The sequence below is a fragment of the Dryobates pubescens genome, chromosome 2 (genome assembly GCF_014839835.1).
Source record: "Dryobates pubescens isolate bDryPub1 chromosome 2, bDryPub1.pri, whole genome shotgun sequence".
In the NCBI taxonomy this organism is placed as follows: Eukaryota; Metazoa; Chordata; class Aves; order Piciformes; family Picidae; genus Dryobates; species Dryobates pubescens.
The window spans coordinates 13552251-13579106 of record NC_071613.1 but is presented as its reverse complement, the minus strand read 5'-3'; the positions used below and the strand labels follow the sequence as shown (position 1 = coordinate 13579106).

Below are 26856 nucleotides of genomic sequence, written 5' to 3'. Positions count from 1 at the left end.
AAGCAGTCTGGACAACATCAGGTTTTACTACATGTAATGGCTTTATGAAAAGTATAAATGTTACTGTTCTATAAAATACATTATTATTAATTTGTTTTCATATTCCAAAATGCAAATGATAATTCATTATTTATTCAGGTCTTTCCCTTCTTTTTTTTTTTTAGCATTTGAAAGGTTAACTTTTCAAAGGAAGACACAGGATTGCCAAGTGAAAGGTTTATTATAGCGTCTTTATTAACAAGCTCTCATTGGAAAGCTCTGGGCGCATTAACATAGGAGGCACATTGGCTTCGATGTTTGGCATTTGACAGTCAAAGGAATTGCACTTCACTGGGGTAGCCTTGCTACAGCAGCGCGAGCTGTCACGGCAGCCCTCGTGGTGAGCCTCTCTCCCTGCCCTGCTCAGCAGATGTTTTTTATCAGCTTGGTCAGCCCTCACCACTCGGTCATCCCGCGAAGAGCGCTGATCTGCCTTGCTCTCAGCTTTCTTTTTCTGCTTTGACTGAGAGGCTTTCTTGCTTTCGACCCCGTTCACTTCTGTACCAGCCTTTTCATCACACTTGCCTGTCTGCTGACAGAACCCCTTCTGGGCCTGTGACACGCCGTTTTCACACTCAGGGCAATGCACGAGCAGAGGTCCTGCATTTCGGCAGAGGAACTGTGAGGAGCTCATCACCTTTGGAACAGTTCTTACGTTGTCCTCTGGGTTCTGATGAGCATGCGAATCTGCCCTATTTATTCTTTGATGTGCCTGAAACTGTTGCACAGACTGGAGGAGAAAATTTTTAGGCAGAGAGTTCTGTGTCATCGTTCTCTTGAGCCTTCCTTGAAGGCAGCTGCAGTGGAGGACGTGCTGGACCGGATGCACATAACCTTCGGCAGCTTGCTGGATAGCATTTATAGGAGCTACAGAGCTTTGGATCTGTACAGTCCCCGGTGAAGGAGAACACTGGTAACAGAAGGTGTCACTTAACTGTTGACATGAGTGGGGACTCCACTTCACTGCCACTTGCTTATATGCATCAGGGCAGCTACACTGCCTGTTTTGAGAGAAAATGGGGCATATGGTGTGTTGGTCAATAGATGTCTGTAGCACAGTTGAACTAGCAACGTTTTTTATGCTTTTACTCACTTCACTACTATAGGCTGAATGTACACATGTGCTTTGGGGCCTGCTGCTGAAGAGCTCTGAGCAGATATGAGTTTCTTCATAAGTCACTTTCTCCGCAGGGTTACAGATCCCCGTTTGTGTTGCCAGAGGCTCAAGCTCATAGTGCTCATGCTCCATTTCGGGCTTTTGACTCCTGGAGTCCAGCTGATATTTGCTAACAGGATGTGATTTATTTTGACCTCTGCCTCCTTGGACTCCTGAAAAGCTCTGAGACAAGGCATTACACCGTAATTTTTTTGGTAGAGGGATCTGGCCACAAGTGCCCTGGGGTCCAAGGCATCGGCACATGCACTGGAAGAAGAAGGTTGCAAAAGCCCAACTAATGCACATGATAAGCATCATGAAAGTGCCAAGCTGTGTGTATGCCAACACTGTAGAGGGCATCATCATTGCTCCAGCTACAAATGTAGTCAATGCAGCCATTGCAATAGCAGAACCCATACGGCTTAAGGAAAAAATGACTTTTCCCTCCCGATCGGGGTCAGGGGCTAAGCGATAAGCCACTCCATAATGAACAGCAAAGTCTACAGACAAGCCAACAGCCACCGAAATGGTGACAGATTCTAACACATTTAGCTCCCACCCAAGAAGAACGAGAGAACCTACAGTGACAAAAATAGTTCCAGCTATTGAAACTATTGCATAAAGGCTTATAATTATATTCCAAGTTGTAAGAAGCATTACGCTAAATGCAACAGCAACTGAAAGACCCATGGCAATCAGAGTACCATCAGAAAGACTGTCCTGAAGATCATAAAATTCAAGGTTACTCACAAACCAACCATTACTAAGACCTTCAGGAGCAGAACTAAGCTCACTTGAAATCCATGAGTCCACCTCTTTGTAGAACTGATGCATTTTCTCATAAGCCAGTGTGAAGAGGTAGGTGCTTTGGAACTCCAACACCACTGCCCTGATAGTGTCATTTAGGTCAAAGCGAGGCCCTGGGGTCTTACTGTCTAAATGGTACCCTGTGCTTCTTTCTAGCTCCATTATAGCTCTCTTAATGCATAATTCAAAAACTTCTTGTTTGTATGGAAAGCTCCAGTGGCTGCAGCAGGGGTAAAGAGATGGCTCATCACAGTCTTGATTTTCCATCCACTGCTTAAACGTTTCAATGAAGCAGCTTGTGAAGTCCTGCTCTTCAGTCTGGTAAAAAAAGGTTTGATTTCTTAGCTTCTGACAGAAGCGTAAAATCCAAACCTGCGAAGCTGGGCTGGCAATATTAAAGCTGCTATCTAACTGCAGCTTTCCTTTACTTTTAGGGTTTAAAGGGTCACCATTATCCTCAGGTGTGACCCCCCAGATTACTGTAATCGGCATGTGGAGCTCTTCCCCGTGGTGGACGCGTTCAAACATAAAAAGCTTTTTGTATTCTGCATCGTATCGTTCGAAGGGGTGAGAAGACCTAAACACCTGAAACTCAGAGAGCTCCAGGGAGGGCAACTTCATCTTTGGATTTACACACACAATATATGCTCCACCGACTGTTAAGGCAAGGAACCAGAAAAGCCAAATATATCGAAATTTGATAACAATGCACGGCAGAACTTTCTCAAAAAATATCCTGGAGGCTTCTGAGACTGCAAAAATAACCTTGTGGCACATTTGGCACAACACTGTCCAGTAGTTTTTGTTGTTGTACACCCTCTGCTGAGGTTTCTTAAAGCAACTGAAAATATGGAGAAGATAACGTTCGTGTAGGACAACTACAGCAGGTAGCCACGTAACCATCAAAACGTAATTCACCAAGATGGCAGTGCCAGCATAAACACCAAAGCACCTGATTGCCGTGATATTGCTGACGTAATTGGCGTAGAAGGCAGCAGCGGTAGTGAAACTCGTGACAAACATCGAAAGAGCAGCGTGCTGCAACGTGATGCTCACTGTCTCAGAGGTTCCAGCGTGAGGTTTGTCAAATTTGGTGTAGTTCCACACGTCACATAAGACAAAAGCATCGTCTGCTCCAATTCCGACAAGAATAATCAAGGCCGTGAGATTCATGAAGGGAAAGAACTCAAAATTAAATACCACCCGATAGAGAAAATAGGAAATAATCAAGGAGCTAATTATTGCAAACATAGTCATCAGTGTGATAAACATGGATTTCGTGTATACACACATCACTAATAAAACAATGACAATGGCTATGGCAGGATACACAGTATCCATCAACAGGTAGTCTTGAAACAGTCTATGCTTTATTCCAAACTCAATCCCTGTGACAGTGGTTACGCCATCAGAAGCGTTCCAGTTCTCAAAGTTATCTAGGTAAATATTCATCATGCTTTCCCCTTTCTCCGTCGGAGAGAAGAGCATGCTGTATTTTAAAGCTGGTAAGACATAGTCAGCTGTCTTTGGGCTTAGAAAATCCTTGTCCACTAGATAGTGGAGGATCTGGTAAACAGCATTGTACTTGGTACATTTGCGAGGCACGTTTGTGCACTTGAGTTGGTCCTTCCTTTTGGCATTCATATCCCAGCAGTCCGGCCCCAGGGTTCCGTTGTAGTAGTATTTGGCACATGTGCGAAGCAGCTTTAGGGTGTGAGAGACGTCCCGTTCCACGATCTTCTGACACGACGACCTGTTGTTCAGAATAGCAATGTAGTTGCCCAGCGTCCAGCTGGGACAGCACGAAGCAGCAGTGGCTCTCTGGCAGAGATCACCAAACTGGGAATGAGATCTGATCTGTATAAAGACAGGCAGGGCAAAAACAAGACACCAAACCCAGTTTAAGGTAATTGTCTGAATTATTAAACACATTCACCCACCAAAAAGAAATAATCTTGGAAGCGATGAAAACTCAGCTTACAGTCCTTTTGTGTTCATGTTTATACATTTCTTATTTCCACATACTACTTTTTTCCCCCTCAGTATCCTCAGCAGACTAAACCAGCAGTAACTGTACACTGCCCTGTCACAGCAGCAAAGTGTTAAGATTACTGTAATTCTGTTGTCTAAAGAGGCACAGAGAGGTGGGTTGGCTTTTCCCCAGGCTGAGGACTGTTAAGTCTCTTTTTTTTAATCTTATGCTATACTCCTGAAAATAAACAGTGAGCCACACAATGTGTCAGTGAAGTTTCATTCTGCTTGGAATCACGTTCTGCAGTTCCTAGGAGAGGCAGGGACTTATCATCCAGAAAGAAAGGATGTTACAGCTTCATGAAGACCTCCCATCACCTGACCTCTCTTCTACAACTCTCACTTTTGGAGTCTTTTTCAGCTCTTGTACAGCTGACAGACATTTCCCTTAAGTTACCTTGCCACCCAGGCACTGTGTGTCCCTGTCATGCAGGATTCCCAACATAAGCACACGAGCATGAGTGAGTTCCATTGTGGCATGAAGCACCCCAAAACAAGCCCAGCTGCACAGAGACAACAGCCATGCTGCACACATCATGGGACAAAGTTTCAGGAGCTGACTCAGGAGTGAGGTGCGCTTCCAGGCAAAACTGAAAGTATTAAAACTAGAACTGAAACTCTGAAGTAACAAGGTTGGATGAGAGACATTTTCTCAAGTCAGGAAAACTCAGCCTTGCTAGGGCAAAGGGGATGCAAGTCTTAGAACTCAGAACTTCTGTTTTGTTATACATGACAAATTAGAACTGATTCTTCAAATAGTTAGATACATGCAAGATTTCAGTCTTAAGTTACAGAGAATGAATGCATATTAGTAGAACCACATCAATAAATCCATGTGCTTAAGAGCTTGCATGATTGGAATCATTATCTATGCATATCTTAAATTTAGGTGAGCTGAAAGAGAGCACTTTGCTGGTTTTATTTTTGGCTGGGTTTCTGTTTGTCTGTTTGGTTTTGTTTGGTTGTTTTGTGTTTTGTTTTTTTTTCCCTTAAGCAAAACTGAACAGGTTAATTATTAGCAGTCTTTCATAGTGCAGACAAAAAACCTGCACTTGGGGATTCTCATGGCAGTTATAGAAGCTTTAATATGGACTTAATTTTGTCAACTAGTTTCTGAACAATAACGGACTGGCATTCCACAAAAACAGGATAATTCACATTTGATTGTTTCCAGATAAAAACACTCCTGCATGCAAACTCAGGAAAAACTGAACAACCTACTAAATAAAAGGAAGCACTGGAATAGCATATCTGTGTTTTTCATGGCACATCTCCAGGTTAATCCCATGAGGATATAATAGGCAAATCAAGAGGAAAGGATTGTATTGTCTTCTCTATGTATTCAGGTTCAAGATGGGACAATGTGGTTTATATGCTGTTCTTCACCACTTGATGCAGGCCACAAACATTCACTGGTAAAGTCACTGTTGCCAAAGAAAGTAACACGAGCTGGCAGCTGGAAATTAGAAATTAAAATCCAAAATGTAGCTCCAGATAGCTCATTAAATTACTAAAGTAAAATGTTAATGTGTTGCAGCACTGAGCTTTGTTGGTGATCCAAAGAAAGTGAAAAGACCATTTTGCCGTTGCCAGACTTGGTCTGCCACTGGCAAAATCCTCATTTATTTTGGAACAAGTAAGGAAACTAAGCTGTGCAACCTGTGCACATGTTGTATCTGTGGGCAGATCTGCCCAAATGGTCCTGCACAGTGACAGAGCAGCACACACACACGGTTTGGGGGAAGCAGTCTGAACAGATCATTTACAGTCTTTGAAGTTTATAAAATAACTGTTTACAGTTTATGGGGAAAACATTCTGCAATTAACAAGTGAAAAAAAGGAAAAGCGCTCTGCTCTTATCCAAGTAGTAAAAAATCAGAACACCTCCTATAGCTATTTGGTATATAAAGTTTCCATGAGGATTATACGATGACCATATGCTAAGCAGCTGCAGGATGGAGCCCCTTAGTGTCAGTAAAACATACAGTTAAAGTAGTTAGAAGCAGATGGGAATACAATTAATGCATAGGGGATAGATTGTTAGTTTATACTAAAGTAAATATTAGCTGGTGCTGAAATTCTGCTTATCATCAGGAAAATGCACACATTCTAAGGTCTGCACCTTCAGCAAACAGCATCTGATTTTCCTGTCTTGGAATACAGAATGCTTTGCCACCTATTTCAACAGAATTGTGGCCCTAAACAAGCATGAATTCAACAACAAAAATAACTACAGCCAGGAGACAGTCTGTAAGACAAGGTCACTGAAGTCATCAATTACATCCGATAGCTGTAGTTAACATCCATGCTCTCTAGGGGCTGGCTGCTAGAGAACTTAGCATTCAGAAGTGGGGCATACAGCAGCACTTCCCATTTCTAAATGGTATCAGAAGTGCTTAGAAATTGTTAGAAAGTACTAAAATGATTAAACATGTAATAGAAAAGAGGAGAAAGAAAGGAGAGGAGAAAAGAGGAGAAAGAAAGGAGAGGAGAAAAGAGGAGAGAGAAAGGAGAGGAGAAAAGAGGAGAGAGAAAGGAGAGGAGAAAAGAGGAGAGAGAAAGGAGAGGAGAAAAGAGGAGAGAGAAAGGAGAGGAGAAAAGAGGAGAGAGAAAGGAGAGGAGAAAAGAGGAGAGAGAAAGGAGAGGAGAAAAGAGGAGAGAGAAAGGAGAGGAGAAAAGAGGAGAGAGAAAGGAGAGGAGAAAAGAGGAGAGAGAAAGGAGAGGAGAAAAGAGGAGAGAGAAAGGAGAGGAGAAAAGAGGAGAGAGAAAGGAGAGGAGAAAAGAGGAGAGAGAAAGGAGAGGAGAAAAGAGGAGAGAGAAAGGAGAGGAGAAAAGAGGAGAGAGAAAGGAGAGGAGAAAAGAGGAGAAAGAAAGGAGAGGAGAAAAGAGGAGAAAAGAGGCTTCAGCCCTTTCTGAGCCCCTACTATCTAATTTTCATTATAAATTTACATACAAACCAGAAATAGTTGCCAAACCTTACCAGAGCAATTTCCTTTGCCTAATAGCTAGCAAAAAATCAACACTGCTATCATAATGCACTGTTGTTCTGCCCAGCTGTTTAATTACTATTACTCTTAATGCCTAAATTACGCGAGTTCCATAGAAATATTACCTGAAACAGTATTCTTTGTAATTATCTGTGCAATTGTGGGTGTAGCTTAAGGAGACAACATTGAATTTTCTCAATTATTCCCCTTTCAAAGGAAGAGATAATTTTATGGATACAAGATGCATAGTGCCTATTTTCTGAAGCAGTTTCATCCTGCCCTCACAAAGTAAAGCACTACCTGAAATAACAAAGTGTGCATCTAGGGTGGAAAACAAAGAGAAAAAAAATCCTCAGGAGTAATGCAATGCTTACAAATATTATTTTTCAGAGGCAATTAACTAACTTTATTCTGTTGCACAGAATTTCTCAGATGCATTGCTTTGCAATAATCTCTACTACCTGGGATTTACTTATGTCGCCCATCTTTGTGACTAAACTTCTATAGTTGAAGACACAGATTAGCATCTCCTCCCTAGCTCTTAATTTTAACCTTTGTTAAAGGTTACTCTCATCTCGTCTCCTGATTGAACTGCTGATATGATGACTCCCTAGCTCTGTTCATTCAAAACTGAGGTGGGTTAGTTTAAATACTGTATTTTACTCATCTGGCTCATTCTGATTGAAAAAGATAAAGGGTAATCAGATGAGCCACTCTGTTGGTGCAATAATCTCTGATGGGGAAATAAAGATCATTTCAGGAGTATGTGAAAACAAAACCCACTTACACCAACAGAGGCCAACCAGCACAAAATGCCTGTTTAGGGGAGGGCCAAGGCAGAGTCATTACACAATGTTTCACTACAGCTCAACATTCTAAGCAAGCAAACACCAATTGTTAGGGGAAATACAATGATAAACAAACTTAATGATGAGAATATTCCTTCATGAACTAAATGTGCAGGATGAAAAAGGGAAATGAACAGATCATTGTTAATAGATGGAAAACACATTGCTTTATTTCTGTACAGAGCCACTACACAACATACTAGACAAAAATGTATGCAATGGAGTTCACTCCAGCAAGTGACAAGCTTGTATTTACAAATGTACCATCCAAATGCCTGTTTTGTTTTGGCCTTTGTCAGTTAGCTTCCATCAGTTGAAAGCAGACATTGATTTCAATCAGGGTGCTAAATCCCCTCCCTAGCACATGTAAAAGAAGTTATGGGAACGTCTGGAGTGGGCTGTTACAACACTTACTTTGACTATGCAAGGTCCTGATTACAAGGCAAGCCAAGAAAAAATGACAACAGGGCCAGACAAAGCCAAAATGTCTCCTCTCATTTCCTCAGTTTTAAAGAGAAAATGAATGTTATTCTCAAGTATCACTACCCACATCTAATTAATGGAGCTGTATTTCTAACTACAGCATCTATGCTCCTTTGATATCCATCTACCAGCTTATTCTCTTTTGACCTAAAAAATGCAACATCTGAGTGACCCACTGGGTGTCAGAGAAAACTGCATATACTATGGATGGGGATGCAGTACTTCACCTGGAGATGGAAAAGCAAGGACAATTAATTCTTGCTAGGAAACAAGAGCGAACACCCGTGGACTAATATTCTAAGAGGAAATACACAGCAAAAGCCCTTTCTGCAAAGCATCTTCAAAAGCAATCTGCCTCCACTTCATTCTGGACAGTTAGTAGCAAACCCAAAGCGGTTCCCTGATTTAATCTGATTTAGAAACTGACAATTCTCTTTGAACTTTGTCTGCATGCTGACTGACCCTTTGAAAAAGATCTGGAAAACGCTGAAACTTCTCCTATGTGACTGGAGGGCAGCAGGCAGTGAAAGAGAGTTCCAAAATGCGTGCTTCACGTCTGCAACTTGAATTAAATGCCACCTTGACTTACCTTCAAGTTATCTACATTGCACATTGACTTAATTGCATTCAGATTCCATAAATTCTCGCCTTCTGTTGATGTAAACACCACTCGTGAATAGCGATCACCTGGAATGACAGGAGGGGGATTTCACAGATTGCTTAGGTGTGGCTGGTATCAAAGACTGAGGCAAAATCCCTCTATTCAAATTACACAGAAGAAATCTCCGTCGGGTCATGGGAATCCACCTCCTTTTCAGGACACATTATCCAGCTGTAAGACTCAGCCCGCATGAAAGTTTCGGTTTCCTCAAAGTGCTTACAGTAAATATGGCATCTTTGTATGTACCACTTAGAAGCTCTACAGGCTCCTAATTCAAGCATATTTCATTCTGAAATATGACAAACAAGCAAAAATCAAGAGATCTAATCAGCAAACGATGAAATTCTTGGCACAGCATAATGGCAGCACACAGATAATAGTAATCAAAGGCTGATTTAGTAAGCCATTTGGGAATATAAATAATAATTATGAAGCTGTTTCTACAGGAACATTTTTGCTCCAGAAGCAAATGACTGCAGTAGAAATTGTTGTGATACCCTTCAGGCCATTTGAAAGAATTCTCCAGCTTAAATTACATATTAAATCACATTTATTAGGAGACAGCTTTTAGGAAAGGAAATAATTACTCAGTGGCAGTGAGATCTTTATGCATAGCTAATAAGGAAAACATATATACAAACACAAATACAGAGCACTGCATAACACTGTGTGGTACTTTGCGGGAAGAAACATGATGATGTTAATTACAATATTCCTAAGACTAAAAAGTGGAATTTATTCCACTGCTGTGAATGTGCAGAATTTTTGCCTTTCACCAGACTGTAATGAAACAACTCAGGAGTATCACTTGAGGATCTCTGACCATGCTTTAGGATAGAGGAAACTGCAATCTGCAGATCCTGGAGCAGACAAAGAAAGATACCAGGAAGGACAAAAATGGGTCAAGAGGAAATCAACTGTTTTCTTTATAAAATGAACTTTCCCATGGAAGCACAATTCCTCCATGACTGCCACAACTGAGACTAGACAGAAACAGCAGTGGAAAGAATGAGAGTGAGACTCTGCAGATACAGCAAGCAGGATAACAGGAGTTAAATCTGCTTCAAGTGCACAGAAGAGTTTCAAGCTCATTTCCTCTTCCTTTCACAAGGCATGCTCAGTCCAATTCGGTTCTGCTCACAGGAGCAGAACTGACAACCTTGCTCACACCTCACTTAAATGTAAGACCATAACGTAATAGGAAAAAAGTATATCACAGATCCTTTTTTCACCTTTGTTTTTACTGGTCAGTGCACTCTCAGATCAAGTAATATAAACAAATCATTCCACAATTATGTTTTTGTGCTCTGTTATCAGTCTTCACATATTGAAAGAGCTGCAAAAGCACCCAGGTCATTATATGAATAAAGGCAAGATCTGCATTTGCCAGTGCATGCTCTCTGCCAGAACAGGACTTATCAAAGCTTTGCAGTATGCCTTGGAAAAAGCCAATAAAGACTTCTTTGTCTTTCTCATCCTCTAGCTTAATTTAGACAGCTGCATAAATCTTCAGTACTTTAAGATGGTTGGTTTTGTTTTCTTCATTGAAAAGGGTATTTTGTTTGAGCTTTGTGTGTGTGTGTGTGTCTCGGATTATTTTTTGGGGAGGGGTGTTTGCTTTCTTGCTTTCCTCTTTTTTTCCCTAAACAACCCAATACATTTTGTACAGTTAGATGTCTTTTAGGACATATATGGGCAAAATATTTTGCTGTAGGGTTTTTTGAGAGTCAGTGGTACAGCTATAACTTCTTATCTAGTATGAATTAAATGCTACCTCTAGAGGCATCAGCATTACCAATAATTAATCAAAATCTTTACAGGAAACAGAACCACTTAAAGGAGGCACTTGAAGTAAACAGAGTTGCTTCCTAGGAAGAACCAACAGAACACAACATTTCAGCCCTATTCATTCAAAGACTTTTGCAGATAGGAGGAAGGTATACCTATTGTGAATACATTGAGCAAACAATACTTTCCTAATAAGGCACACAACACGCAGAAGAGCTCAGAAATCATTCAACTGGCTGAATTTTTTTAGCCTGCCTTACATCATGTCTCCACTTACTTGGAATATCACAGAAAAAGGTATCCTTGTGGAAGTTCCACTCTGCTTGCCTCTTCTCTCTTTCATAGTGATCATCTGACCATCTGTCATCTTGATGACTAAAACAGAAGAGTTTACCTTAGCTTAGCAAGGAGATTGTTAAGACAAGCTGCACATCTTAATAGCCATTATGTATGAGAAAACATGGCTTTGGTAGACAAAAAGCAAAACATTCACTGAATTCTTTTGGTTTAAGGAAATTACATTGAGCCCAGTACTGAAAGTATCCATAATTCAAAGAGTAAACTAAAGAAGTGTCTAATTTTAAGGAACTTGCAATGGGAAGTTGCTAGCTCCATGTGAAAGGCTTTGAGAATTGTAGATGATCAGATTGAGTATTTATTGAAATCAGTGGCAGTATATTGCCTTCAGAGGGTACTGGAGCGAGAGCTGTGTAGATACAACCCCCTTCCCCCCAACCAATCAAACTGCATTTTTAACACAAATGCTTACCTTTTGGCTTGCTCATCTGCATATTTGAATGGATAGTTTGCAAGTGTTGCTTTGTACCCTGTGTTTTTCACCATATTATTCCATGTAACCAATCTCTGTCCTATGGCTGTCCCTCTTGGTTCAAATCCCTAAGCGAAGAGCATCATGAAATTCCATTAATACTTCTCATTCTTTAGCTCAAGCAGGAAAGTAGAAACATGATCAAAGTGATGGATAGTTTTCATTATGAAGCAGAGTGACTCCAGGCATCTACTTTTAAAAGTAAAATGCTTTATGACAGGTGAGACAAAATAATGACCAACTGTAGAGAGTGACAAGGGATTAAGAATTCTTGCACCTACTACTTCTCTCCCTGAGAAGTGGTGATGACTGAGTCTATCAAATGGTCAGCACTTAGTTTTCAAACAAAAGGCATCCTACAAAGTCCTCTTCTGTATCTCAGTTATAGTGCTTTACTGATTAAATATGATTAAAACCCACTCAAGTATATTTTCTCTGTTTCTACGAGAGGCAAAACTAAACAATTTTGAATGGGACTTTGAAACAATTTTAATTATTTGGCTGTGTTCAAGACCTATCCATTTAATATGTTTAGGTACAGATATACCCAACTATAATAATAAATCAGAGGAACTTAGAGGAACAGTATATTTTAATTTGATGATAATAACTAAATACAGTGCACTCAATGAAAGTCCTGAAAGCCACTCATAGATAAGATAGCTCATGAAAAATAAGACATGAGTGCAATATTTAATAGAGTCTGATAAAAATTACTTCCACTCTTCCAAGATGGATATAATTTCACCCCCAGAAGGCACTCTGAATCCCTTTTCCTTTAATAGATCCTGGCCCTTGGTCTTTGAAACCTGATTTAGAACGTATGGTCTGCATTGTACATCTAATTCTGGGATGAATTTACATTATTCAATCCACAGCAGTTCTGTTGAAGCACATATGACCTTTCAACAGCAAAGTGTAGGAAGAATTTAAACCAGGGGTTAATACTCTCTGATAAGAACTGCATCTTTGTACCACCATTAGCTGCTCCCATGTCAAGATTATTTTTAATTAGAGGAATTACAAGGCTCTTTAACAACTCATTTCTTTCATGGATTCATTAGAACTTGCTTCTGCAAGCTTACCAGCAATTGAATCTCTCTGGAAACTGATTCTCAAACAGATTTATGGTATAGCAAAATCTTTTCAAACATATTAAGAGTCATTTTTTTTTTACCCCTGGGCAGACCTTAGTTTAAGAGGAATGCATCATCTGCTGTTTACTGGTATTACTGAAAAAGAAAAAACCCAGCAAATAAAAAATACTTCATTTTGACAGCACAACTGATGAAAATTCACCTACCAGCAATGGATCAGAGAAATCAGGAAGATCTGGAACTAATATCCCAACCAGTGCACACACCACAATTAACACAGTACACATGCCCAGGACCACTACAGGCCAGTCGGCTATCAGCGCAGCATAGCTACATGGAGAGGAGCAGAGAAAAAGGTGATGCAGAAATTAAAGACATTAAAGCTGCACACTAAATGAATCCACACTTCTCTGAAGAACCACCTTGACACCCTGACCAGTTTCCTTTGTTCTACTTACAGGACATTAAGCCAGCTATCACAAATGGATGGAAACTGGTTATTTCTACCCTCTTTCCCTCTTTCTTGCTCTCTCTCCCTCTTTCCCTCTTTTCTTGCTCTCTTTCCCTCTTTCTTGCTCTTTTGTTTTTCAAGTAAGAAAGCAAAACAAAAAGGCACTTTCTATCGAATCTTTGCACTGAAACTTTCTATTTCTCGTCTTTTCATCATCAAACCATTATTTTTTTCCCCCCAGGATTCTGACAAAAAATAAAGGCTTTATCTTAGATGTTCTTTATGCTGTTGCAGAAGGGATTAACTACAGGATACTGAAATCATAGAATCACAGAATCAATAAGGTTGGAAGAGACCTCAAAAGATCATCAAGTCCAACCTGTCACCCAACACCTCATGACTGCTAAACCATGGCACCAAGTGCCACATCCAGATAGATATTTATGTTCTTTTGCACCTACTGAAAAAATCTCAAACTGCATAGCAATAATTTGCATAAAATGCTTTTACATTTAAAAAAAAAAAAAAAAAATGGAAACAAACCAGGAACCAAAACAAACAGCAAAACAAACAAAAAACGCAGATGTGAAGTGAAACCTTCTTTAAGTGCAGTTTTGGTTTTTACACAGACACTTTTCTGTTAATGTGATACCTCATTTTTGGCAGGGATATTACCCATGGTGGGGTAGCATTAGAAACAGATGCTTTGTTAATGATTTAATTACAGAATGCACCACAGCTTCTTCTTTAAACTTTTGAAAGAAAATAATATCAAAGAGGAGGGGGGAAAAAACAAAAGAAATCGATTTGAAAGCAGAGCCCAAAAAGAAAAACATTTGTTCAATACTTGAAACAGTCATTAAAATCCCCCCTCAAACCTTATAGACTAATGACCCACAAAATCTGCTGTAAATTCAAAGGTGCAAAGGAGTGGCCACATGATACATAAACTAATCAACACTAATTGGTTGGTGTTCCAGTATAACACACTACCATTCTGAATTTTAAGAGTGTAAGAACTTTAATATGCTAATCCAATTTTCATCATTTTCCAACACTTTAATTTTTCTTGAATTGACAGAAAAGTAGCAGAAAATGAAACCCAGAGATCTTAATTTCTTAGTGAGTTTTCTAAAATGCTTAAATTCACAGACTTGGTTTCAAGGGCAACATTCTCTCATCTTAGGAGGACAAAGACTAGAGAGAGTCCCATAAAGTTTAAAAGGCATGAGTAAAAATAATTACAGGGTATGAATCACTCTATGTTGATAGTCTTTGTACGCACTAATATTTGTCAAGAAGATCTATACTCTTATTTCCTCTTCAACTTACATGCAACATAGAATAGAACAGAATAGAAAAGAACAGAATAGAACAGAACAGAACAGAACAGAATAGAACAGAACAGGTTGGAAGAGACCTTCAAGATCATCGTGTCCAACCTATCATCCAACAGCACCTAATCAACTAAACCATGCAACCAAGCACCCCATCAAGTCTCCTCCTAAACACCTCCAATGATGGTGACTCCACCACCTCCCTGGGCAGCACATTCCAATAGGCAATCACTCTTTCTGTGTAGAATTTCTTCCTAGCATCCAGTCTGAACCTCCCCTGGTGCAGCTTGAGACTGTGTCCTCTTGTTCTGGTGCTGGTTGCCTGGGAGAAGAGACCAACCCCCACCTGGCTACAACCCTCATTCAGGTAGTTGTAGAGAGCAATAAGGTCTCCCCTGAGCCTCCTCTTCTCCAGGCTAAGCAACCCCAGCTCCCTCAGCCTCTCCTCATACGGCTTGTGTACCAAATCCCTCACCAACTTTGCTGCCCTTCTCTGGACATGTTCCAGCCAGTTAACATCTTTCCTTCTTAAACTGAGGGGCCCAGAACTGGACACAGGGCTCAAGGTGTGGCCTAACCAGTGCAGTGTACAGGGGCAGAATGACCTCCTTTCTCCTGCTGGCCACACTGTTCCTGATACAGGCCACGATGCCATTGGCCCTCTTGGCCACCTGGGCACACTGCAGGCTCACGTTCAGCCTACCATTGACCAGTACCCCCAGGTCCCTCTCTGCCTGGCCACTCTCCAGCCACTCTGATAACATACAGGATCATAGCAGAGTTTACTTTTTTAATACTGTCTAGAAAGATTATGGTTCTTTTTGAGATTCTGAGCAACTCACTATCTAATCAGGGTTATTTGCTCCACAGAAATTTTCTGTCCCATTCCTAAGAAGGGAGGTAATGCCCAGCTTCTCACTCCAGTAAACAGTTTCCCAGTTTTCTAATTGTAACATCAACAGCAGTGAGCAAGCTTATTGCTGACTTTCCATAACCTGTGGGATTAGGTATGGTCTAGGGGTCTAAATAGAGCTTTAAGAAGCAAGGAAGTCCAAAGCACTGGGTGTATCTCAATTTCCCATTAGGTGAATGTGAAATAACTCTTACATTCTCACACAAGAGGTTAATTAGCAAAAGTTTGAAAAGCAATCTGGAGTGCAAGTTTTTATTAAAGTGAATCACAAAGGGGCAGCTTGCCAAATGAGCAATTGTACGAAGTAGAAGTGAAGGGAAGCAAATGACCTAATAGAATTTTCCTATTTATAGGACTAAATGTTTTCATAAACACCAAGATGTTTGCTCTGCAGTCATAAAAATTACACTCAAAAGATTTTTTTTCTTTCCTTTTCATCACTAGATTTACCATTTAGACATGTTGCCTCTACACTTCCATTCTCAGTTGAGCAGCTGTTAAATTGATTAAATTCTTCAGGCCCTAGCTGTAAAATAAACTATGTCCTGGGTGAATTGTTTAACATGTTTAACATTGAAGGGCCACGAGGATGATCAGAGGGCTGAAGCACCTCTCCCATGAGGACAGACTGAAAGAGTTGGGGCTGTTCAGTCTGTAGAAAAGAAGGCTCTGAGGTGACCTAATTGCAGCCTTCCAGTATCTGGAGGGGGCCTACAAGAAGGCTGGGGAGGGACTTCTCAGGATATCAGGTAGTGATAGGACTAGGGGGAATGGAATGAAGCTGGAGGTGGGGAGATTCAGGCTGGATGTGAGGAGGAAGTTCTTCACCATGAGAGTGGTGAAGCCCTGGAATGGGTTGTCCAGGGAGGTGGTTGAGGCCCCATCCCTGGAGGTGTTTAAGCCCAGGCTGGACGAGGCTCTGGCCAGCCTGATCTAGTGTGGGGTGTCCCTGCCCATGGCAGAGGGTTGGAACTAGATGATTCTTGTGATCCCTTCCAACCCTGACTGATACTATGTTCATAAGCCACCTTCAGAAAACACTAAGTGCTTGTTTGCATCTGCAAATTCGTCCCGTGTCTTGCATCACATACTGGAATACAGATCAACAGAGCTGACCTGGGCTAGAACATCAAAAAGGACTAAGTATGCCAGAAGGTGTTTGAAAAATGTGTGGCTGTGGCACTTTGGGACATGGTTTAGGTGGTGATGGTAGTGATGGGTTGTCTGCTGCACCTGATGACCACAGAGGTCTTTTCCAGCCTTAATGATTCTATGCTATATTTTAACTGAGTATCATTTAGTACCGCAGAGGGCCCTGATTCCAGCCAATCTGTGCCTACAGCCTGTCTCAGTCCCAAGCCATCATTAGTAGCTGAACAGATGGCAGCTATTCTATTTTTCACGCATTAAAAAGCCATAAAATGAGTTCAGTTACTTTTTCTCTGTGCCCTGGCTTAGATTCTGTGTAAATGACCACTTGTCCAACAGAAAAACACTTGAATCAATTCCTCAGTCAAGGAATCCCATTCAGAAAGGACATCCTTAGTGCACTGTACTTCCTTTAGTACTTCTCTAAAGCAGGGTAATGCTTCTGGTTTTGTGATGCCTAATTAAAATTACAGTTGTGCAATAAGCTTGACATATTGCTACACTACATAAACTACCTTCTTTTTTTCCACTCCAAATGGTTTGGGTTGGAAGGGATCTGAAAGATCATCTAACTCCAATCCCCTGCCATGGGCAGAGACACTTTTCACTAGACCAGGTTGCTCAAGGCCTAATCCAGACGGGCTTTGAACACCTCCAGGAAGGTGGCATCCACAACTTCCCCAGGCAACCTGTTCCAGTGTCTCACCACCCTCACTGAAAAGAATTTCTTCCTAATATCCAAATCTCAATCTCCCCCCTTGCAGCTCAAAGCCATTCCCCATCACTCTGTCACTGCAAGCCCTTGTAAAAGGTCCCTCTCCAGCGGGACTTTCAGGTACTGTAATGGAAGGCTGCCATTAAGTCTCACTGGAGCCTTCTTATCTCCAGGCTGGACAGCCCCAACTCTCACAGCCTGTCCCCAGAGGGGAGGTGCTCCATCCCCCTGATCATTTTTGTGGCCCTTCTCTCATCTCAAGATGCTTCAACAGTTCAACATCATTCTTGTGTTGCAGGCCCCAGAATTAGATGTAGGACACCCAGAATTGGATGCAATACTCCAATGTACTGAATGAGGAATTCTCAATAACTCTCTGACACTCACTGGAATGTCCTCTTTATGCCATTTCACCCCTTCCTTCAGTCTAGCTGTTCAAATGGTAGCACTACTTTAAGCTGCCTTCTACATCAAAATGCACATAATTTGCATTCATTTCTTTCATCTAGATTTTATTCACACAGCTGAAAAAAGTTTGTGCTTGGTTGTTGGGCTTTTTGGGTTTGTTTGTTTGGGTTTTTCATTTGGTTTGGGTTTTTTTCCCCCCATGTTTTAAATATTTTAAAATGCTTAGGAGATATGGCAAGCAATTTAACCTGTACTTATCTCACCCATTTAGCACGACTCAAAGACTGGTTTCAAGTCATTTGCTCCAAGGTGATCTAAGACCTCATAATGCTGCCTTCAAAAGAAGATGCTGAAAAATAGTGTTTACTTTCCTTTCCCATTGTAAGCTACAGCACAGCACATGGATAGTGTTAAGCTTTTCCATTTAGCACCCATATGAAAACATAGTCAGGCCATTCCCCAGTGTCAAAAAAAAGAGAGAGAGATAGTATCTACTTATTGTAACAATATACAGTTGAATCTTAAAGAGGTCACTAGGAGCAACAGACACTTGCATGACTGAATTTCTATTAACAAACAGATTTATGTAACTCAAAAGAGATACCTAGAGGCCAGGCTTGAAAGCAAATCCTAGAGGTAAGCTCTATTTTTTTTTAAGGTATTTTCACTTGAAATGGTTTCTTGTTGCTGTAACTGATGCAGTAACAGTATCAGGTGAAGTGTTCTGTTGGGGTTTTTAATATGACCCTGTCTTTCTTCAGAGAACATGCAATCCAAACCTAGTGTTCTTGATTTTATGGTGGGTTTGGTTATAGGGAGAAGATCATTATGATGACATTATTGGGGAACTTTTCTGTCAGGTTAGTTTTTGATGGTACAACCAAGTCGCTTCTCAGAACAACCCTCAGTTGAAACAGTAGAGTCCCAGAGTTATTAGGCCAATGTATGTGTACACAAAGAGAGCAGAACAGATTGTAATTGCCATGAAATAGTTGAAAACCAGGAACATGAACACCTGCATACATTTTAAATTTCTAGCCCAGTATTTCTGGAGAGACTACTTGTCTCTCCATAGAGCATGGGAGCTTGGCCACCTTCTGCGGTCTGTCCCCTTCCTGTTCCCCCAGGATTCAAAGATGTGTGATTAGGGATGTCAAAGAACTTGTCCCCGACTCCTCCTTTCGGTGTTTATTTAGGGATCAGTTCTTCTAAACGTTGTTTGAACTTGCTGATGCTATCTGTCTCCACAATCTCCTGTGGCAGCTTCAGAAATTCACTACCCACTGCCTGAAGAAACACCTTTTTCTTTTTAAATCAGCCTTGCTTGCCTACTATTTTCCTTGAACATTCCTTACTCTTGCCTTGTGGGGTGGGAGTAACAGCTTTGCCATCACCTCATCTACTGCCTTTAAGATTCTGCAAACATCACATGCAACAGTATCAGAGCTTACCTTTTTGGTAACTTGAACGGTCTGGCTGGCCTGGAAGGAAGAAAAAAGAAGGTTAATTGTCAATACAAGAAATAGACATACACATGACATTGTGTTTAATTCTTCCCATACATGAATAAGCAAAGAAATGATGAAAACCAGCCATTTTCAAATATGAATTATATTAAAAGGCAGGCAAGCATATTCAAAGGAGTCTTTGCAACCAAGTAATTCAGAGAATAACTACAGCTATAAAGACAGCTGTGTTTTCAAAAGTGAAATTTCATGAAGCTGATTTTTGGGGTTGCTGGTCCAGAGGCTTCGCCAGTTTTCAACAAGGGAGCAAATAAACTAAGATGACAACAATTTGGTGCCATGCAAAATCATGACAAAGTTTGCAGATGATGGAAACAAGACAACCCAAACACCATGTTCAATCACTGCAATTCACAAACCTTCTTGATTGTCCTTCCTAACTCCATTATAAAGAATTATGCTGGACATAAATCCTGTCTTGTCATAACACAGAATGACAGAAGGCACACATACAAAATAACTTTGCTATGCAAGTTGCTGTTATTTATTAAAAATCCAACATGAACAACAGTCCCATGAATCATCTGCCAGTCCTTTCAAGAATTGTCTATTAATGTGACAGTGCAATCATTCCAAAGATGTAACCATACTATGGCTTCATTTAAGCTATAGAATTTTTTTTTACCACCAAGGACTTCATATTACTTCTTAAAAAAAGGTATAGAGAACAATGAACTTAGAAGCAGCTGCTTGCATAAAATTTCATGGACCTGTTGATCCAAGCCCAGAGCAGGGCCACTAAAATGATCAGAGGGCTGGAACATTTCTGTGAAGAAAGGCTAACAGAGCTGGGGTTGCTCAGCTTGAAGAACAGAAAACTCCTGGGAGACCTTACTGTGGCCTTCTAGTACTTGAAGAAGAGTCTGTAATAAAGACTCTGAATAAAGAGTCTGAAATAAAGCCTTTAGTGGGGCTTGTTGTGACAGGACAAGGAGTAATGGTTTTAAACTAAAAGAGGAGAGATGTAGACTAGATATAAGGAAGAAACTTTTCCTGCTGGTGGTGAAACACTGGCACAGGCTGTCCAGAGAGGTGATAGATGCCCCATCCATGGACACATCCAAGATCAGGTTGAACTGATGTAACCTGATGTAGTTGAAGATGTCCCTGCTTATTGCAGGAGGTTGGACTTCACAGATCCCTTCCAACCCAAAATGTTTCTATGATAAAATAGATGACTGAGGTCTCCAAGAGTAGATTTGTATGCTTTCCCATCACAGGATAAACAAAATTCAGACTCTTTGTAGATGTTCACAAAAGTTTACAGCTTAGTTCAGTGCTCAGAAATGGGATTAGCTGTCCTTCAAAACCTAAGTCCATTCACTGGGTTGAAATTCCAGTCCAGAGGAACTGCAGCTGCAGGAGCTGTCAGGTTTTGTCAGTTTTAGCATCCACTTTTAACACACATGTAACCTACAAGGTTGGCAAAAGAAGCAGGTCCTGGATTGAGAATTAACTCCCCTCAAGACAACATTTCCATTTTCATGGGCTGTAACCCTGCTGCCCTCATCATCATACACCATTCTGCATGGCTGTTACCATGATCTCCATGACTCTATAAAAGGGTTACCTGGTTCATCCAGAGAGCCATGTCCACATGACTGTGCACAGCCCCCAAACACACGGGTTTGCTTGGACAATGATGTACAGAACCTCATCTGATGACCATGAACAGCTGGCAAGCCAAACACTTGTTGGGAAGGACCAACCTGTAACTGATCACACCCTGGGGACAATGCAGGTATTTTCTCAAGGTATCTTCTTCTTATGAATAGATTCAATACCTGGAAAAGGTGATTACCTAGGAAGGAAGGGTGACAACCTAGAAAGGGTGACTATACTCACTCTTTCTACAGCTCTCCCTGCCGCTTCTTTAAGCAAAATCTTAGTAGATGGGTATGTTTTAAATCTATCTCCTCAATCTTTCAATTTTCTCTGCAACTATTTGGCAAAACAGATTTTCCCCACAGAACATAAAATTTGGTTTAGATAAAGCTTTCAAAAATTGCCTTCACCTAATCTGGCTTACATAAAAGGGCTAAAAATGCCCACACAACCATTCCTCATCCTCCCCCTTTCCCATCAAAACCAAACTACATTTCCCTCTGTTTCCTCCACCTGCAAAATATATTTGGTGCTGCACAAATGATGATGATTAAGTTCTTCAAAGTTAGGGAGGGTTAAAGGTCACACCTGCTATCAAACTGTTTTGTTTCGAGAAGCACGCATTGAAAAAACCAGCATAGGCCTGGGTGAATTCCAGCAGTGTAACCAATCCCTTGCAGCTGTTGTGATGACTCTATTATACTGGTCAATAGGAAAAGCTATCCCTGAACACTATGGCCAAAAAAAATTCTTTAGTTCTGCTCTAAAATACAGAAATGCATGGCAAAACCCAGATCTTTCCCACTTCATTAATGCTGCTGTATCTAATTTTTGAGGTATTAGTACTTTCGTTTAAAGAACACCACTATCCTCAAGTGAAAAAAAAAGTCTAGACACAGAAAGAAATCCTCATCAGTTTCCATGAGAAAGAAATGGTGAATTCCTTTATTTTGCTGGGACAAGTTGATCTGTGTATTAAATTACCTCTGTGCTTAGTTCTCACAAGTTTGGTAGCAGCAAGTGACAAAGCTGTTTGTGACAGGACCAGCACAACCAAGTTATTACATAAATGACAGTCACTGATTAAAATCTAACACATACCATGCACCAAGGTGGGACAAGGGTAGAGGGAAAGAAAGTGAGGGGTTCTGTTCTATTCTACCACCATTTACTGCAAGTCTCAGCTCCTATTCAACAGAGACTTTGTTTCATCCTGTCTTTTCCAACTGGGGAGTTTAGACAGAGTGTAGGTCCATTAGGAAATACATAAAACCAGGTTGGTTAAAACCCCCCAGACATTTCTCACCATCAAATGTATTTGGTTGACCAGCATCCTTCTGTGCCACATGGTGGAAAGGAGAATTGATGGGGTTTTTTAATGTGTTGGTATAAAGTCTGAAAGTTTACTGTAAGAAACAATAGGAGTTATCAGGAGGGTGGCTCAGGGCACCAGTTGAGACTGTACCATCTCTCAAGCCTAAATAAGCATTTAAGTTATTCTGAACAGCAAGGTAATACAAAACATTAGTTTTCTGGTTTGTGTATATATTTCTACTGTTTGTGTAAATAACAAGTTGAAGAGAGGCAGTTCACATGGATAAAAAATACTGTTTTAAATAGTTATCAGCTTGAAGAAGAACACAACTAGTGCTCTAGCCTCCTGAAGGGGAACAGGCTGTGCCACTCAGTCAATCCTGCCTTCAGATTCTCAGCGAAGCCAAAGTTTCCTTTCAGTTACAGCACTAAATGAGCTTTCTCATGAAAGCTGCCAATTACACCCATTGGCATGGGTTTAACAGACAGATTGCTCCCAATTTCAAGAATCAAAATCAAGCATTTGGAGTATCATCAGTATTATTAAACCTTGTTCTATAACCTTCACATCACATCACAAAGCAATGTTTCATGTTTCATGTTCCTCAGTATGAGACCATTTCAAATGAATTTAACACTTAATAGAATTATGGATGGTTTACTCCTTTTGCAGTGTATTTGTTTCATTGATTTAATGCCTTTTAGGGAAATAAAAACCTGAGCATGTCAGAGGACAGTAAAAGAATCTATATATGCCAAGACATTCTTTCCCAGTCTTTCTTCACAAGCCTCAGCTTTGAGCACAGTATCAATTAAAGTATCCCCCTTTCTCACACCACAAAGAATCAATGCTAGCTGCTTCCTCAATGGGTGCAAGAAACCTTGCAGAAGGTAGCCAGGAAAACTGGGAAAATAGGCTATGCTTTGAAGCATATTTTGAAGAGAATTTTCTACATGTTGTGGAACCACCAGCATTTAAAAAAAAAGCACTACCAAAACTATCAATAACCTAAGATTTTGAAAGAGATAATAATATGATTTGGAACAGAAGCAGTCCTGTCTGCATTGATAGTCTTGAGAAGGCTGAGGGGGGATCTTATTAATATCTATAAATATCTGAGGGGTAAGTGTCAAGATGAAGGTGATAGTCAGTCTCTTTTCAGTGGTGCCTAGTAATAGGACAAGGAACACCAGGTCAAAGCCTGGGTTCCACCTTAACATGAGGAGAAACTGCTTTACTGTGGGGGTGACAGAGCACTGGACCAGGCTGCCCAGATAGGTTGTGGAGTCTCAAAAAAGATACACATCAGTCTTTGCAATCACTTTCCCTATTTCTCTGTGGCAACTGGTCTCAGATAAAAAACACCCTGACTGCTGAGAAATGCCATCCCTTACCACATCCAGCTGAGACCCATGCTCAGTGACACCTGAATATGAGCCATAATTTCAGGGCTCAAACCCAGGCACAAGCATAGCACAGGAATGGTCACTGACAGAAACTTGCCAGAAAAGCCTATTTTCCCAACCAACCATTCAGAGAAAACTAACTGCTTAGGTGGCTGTTTCCAGTTTGGCACTGAGCTGCACAGAATTCAGAAACATATAGCTTAAAGCAGTTGTTACAGGTCTGTGAATGATCACTGACAGTACTGTGTGCAACACAGCAACAGAAGCAAAACCAACTGCTCCAGCAGAATGGAATTCAGCATAAAATGCAAATTGTAGACACTGCACCTTCAGTTTCTGCCAGTATGGTCAAACACCGACTGCTTGACACCAACTCAATTCTGCTTTCGTCAGGCAGGTGTTCATAAAAGGGATGTGTTCTTTCTCTTCACACAAACATAACAACCATAAATGTAGATGGCATATTTGTCATATGGTGTACTCTTTAGGACAGAAACTGTATCTTCCTCCTGAAATACACTGTATACTACAGGTGTCTAAACATAGTGATAACACAAAGAGTCAACCATTACAAAGCCAGGAATAGAAAAACTAAATTTGCACTCTCGCCTTCCACTTCAAGATTCACTTGGGTCAAAAATGGTAAGCTGCAATAAATAGTTGTACTTGCTGGGGGGGGGGGGAAGGTAAAAATCAATATAAACACTCCTCTGTCCATGGATTATGAGGTGTTTAACCTCATTGCTTTACTTTGCCAGAGGGAAGGTATTCCCTTTGTTGGCAGATCTGGTTACAAGAAGCGATAAAACATAGCTTTTTGTCATCATTATACTCAAGGACAAGCTAAATCCCTGCAGGACAGATTTGAGATATGCAGCATATTGTACACCTTCCATTAGAACACATAATGCAAGCTAAATCCCAGCAGAGGAAGAAAATCCTTGTGTTTTCAGGATGTCGTTGACCCAAGAGAACAATTTGAATCGCTCTCCAGTATCAGGCGAGCTTTTGCTGCAGTATCAGGTATAACACCTATGTGCTTTATCACTTTACAAATCACTGCAATCACTCAAGGCCACAAATCCAACAGATTAAGTTGCCAGAAGATATTTTACAAGCCCCCCAATTTAATATTTTTTTTTGCTATGATATATGGAGTTTTCCTTGACTCTAAGAATGAATGAACTCTTAAGTGTTTTTAAACATATCATGTTTATTGTGTGTGCAACTTGTGTTACTTTTACATGTATAGCTGGGGAGGGGTTTGCAGCACAAGCCCCAGGAGGAGAGGCTGAGGGAGCTGGGGTTGCTTAGCCTGGAGAAAAGGAGGCTCAGAGGAGACCTTATGGCTGTCTACAACTCCCTGAAGGGAGGTTGTAGCAAGGTCAGGTTTGGTCTCTTCTCCTGGGTGTCCAGCACAACAAGAAGAAGACAGAGTCTCAGGCTCCACCAGGGAAGGTTTAGGCTGGATGCAAGGAAGAAGTTCTTCATAGAAATTGGAATGGGCTGCCCAGGGAGGTGGTGGAGTCACCATCACTGGAGGTGTTTAGGAAGAGACTGGATGGGGTGCTTGGTGCCATGGTTTAATTGATTAGATGGAGTTGGGTGACAGGTTGGACTCGATGATCTCAAAGGTCTTTTCCAACCTGGTTAATTCTATTCTATTCTAATACAGGAAGAATAGGACAGAGCAGAAGGATGTTGTCAAGATGACAGAGAATTCATTTTTCTGCCAAGTTGCTTATTGAAAGCAAGAAAAATTAAAACAATTCTCTTGCGCTTTCACACAAAATGTGAAGGAACAAAAGGATTTTAGTTTTTATCCCTAAATTATGAGGGTGAGGTGATCTGAAACTAACCACCATTTTATTCCATTAAAAAGTCTAAAAATCTCAATGGTGCAGCTTTACTTAACTTCATACTATGGATTCTTTTTGTTGAGGCTGTTTTTAAGCATGAAATTAAGCAAAATGAAAGTCTTTGTAACAGAGACCAAAAATCAGTGTATTCTAGATGTCACTCACATTTTTATGGCTGAGATGCCAAACTTTTATAAAGGTTCTTGTCTGCTCTTCTTGTGTATTCTTACAGTTCCACCTGTGGATCTGCTGTGTATTCACAGCAAGTATGAGAAAATAACATTGTCTGTCTGCAAGGACAGCAATTGTAAGGAATGTGTTAACAATAATTAAATAATTGGCTGAGTGATTCTTGCTCTGCCTTCAATGTAGCACAGAAGGGTATGCTTTATGGACCTACAGCTCTCCCACTGGGCAAAACTAGATTCCTTGAATCCCTATATACTTAACTAAGCCAAGGTTTTGCTATGAAATCAATATTACATTTTATTAATCCACTGTGAAAATCAACTCCCAGCAGCTAACTTCTGGCTCACGTCAACATAGAACAGGACAAAAGTGTTTCCATCACATCACTAGACAGGAGAAAAGGCCAATGCAATCATATTGACATCCCCTACATGTGTATTTCCACTTGGAAGTCATTTTGATAAATTTAGTACCCCAGAATCATAGAATGGCAGGAGTTGGAAGGGACCTCTGGAGAGAAGTCCAACCCTCCTGCCAAAGCGGGATCAGCCAGGGCAGGTCACATTTACATAGACCTTGAAAGTCTCTAGAGGAGACCCCACAACCTCTCTGGGCAGCCTGGTCCAGTGCTCCATCACCCTTAAATAAGTTTATCCTCATTATATGTTAAAATTAAAACTTCTACTAATTTATAGCACACATATTACTTAAAACTGAAATGCTGATATAAACATCTGCAAGGTTTGAGGGTTTTGGTGTCCCATCCACTCCCTTTCCTTGCTGCCCCCTATGGTATACATAGAACTGTTGAGGTTGGAAGAGACCTTTGAGCTCAAGTCCAACCATTCACCTAGAGCTCACAGTCCCACCACTACTACTAAACTATTACTACTAAACCCTATCCCCATGTTGTTTGAATACCTCCAGGTATGGTGGTGTTAAGGAGCCTAGGATTTTATTTACCAAGTTTGCAGTTTAAGGTTCCTTAGAAGCTCATTTTTGCAATACTTACTCCTAATACCTTCCCTTTTTCATCTTCAACAACTGACCCAATATTATCAACTACCAGGACAGGTGGCTCTTTCCCTTAAGAGCACCTACTTGGTTCACTTGTCTTCAAGAGAAAGTAGATCATCTTCTCTGCAGGAAAATCCGACAGTGTATGAAGCAGCCAAGTAATACACACCCCACAAAATTTGTTCTTGTATTCTTCCTCCCCTAAACTTTCCTCCAATGAGTGCAGCCACTTTTAAACAC

General features: G+C 40.7%; 1 protein-coding gene across 1 annotated transcript in view; it reads right to left on the bottom strand.

The window, feature by feature from the left end:
• Positions 1–209: 209 nt before the first annotated feature.
• The window catches only part of DISP1 (dispatched RND transporter family member 1), a 100586-nt gene continuing 73939 nt past the window's right edge, over positions 210–26856 (bottom strand). Inside the window, exons 3-8 of the mRNA XM_054170314.1 lie at positions 19151–19180; positions 12933–13056; positions 11570–11697; positions 11078–11175; positions 8941–9038; positions 210–3859 (exon numbers count right to left, since the gene is read on the bottom strand). Coding sequence (XP_054026289.1) covers positions 221–3859; positions 8941–9038; positions 11078–11175; positions 11570–11697; positions 12933–13056; positions 19151–19180 — 4117 coding nt within the window. The 3' untranslated portion in view covers positions 210–220. The remainder of the gene's footprint in view (positions 3860–8940; positions 9039–11077; positions 11176–11569; positions 11698–12932; positions 13057–19150; positions 19181–26856) is intronic.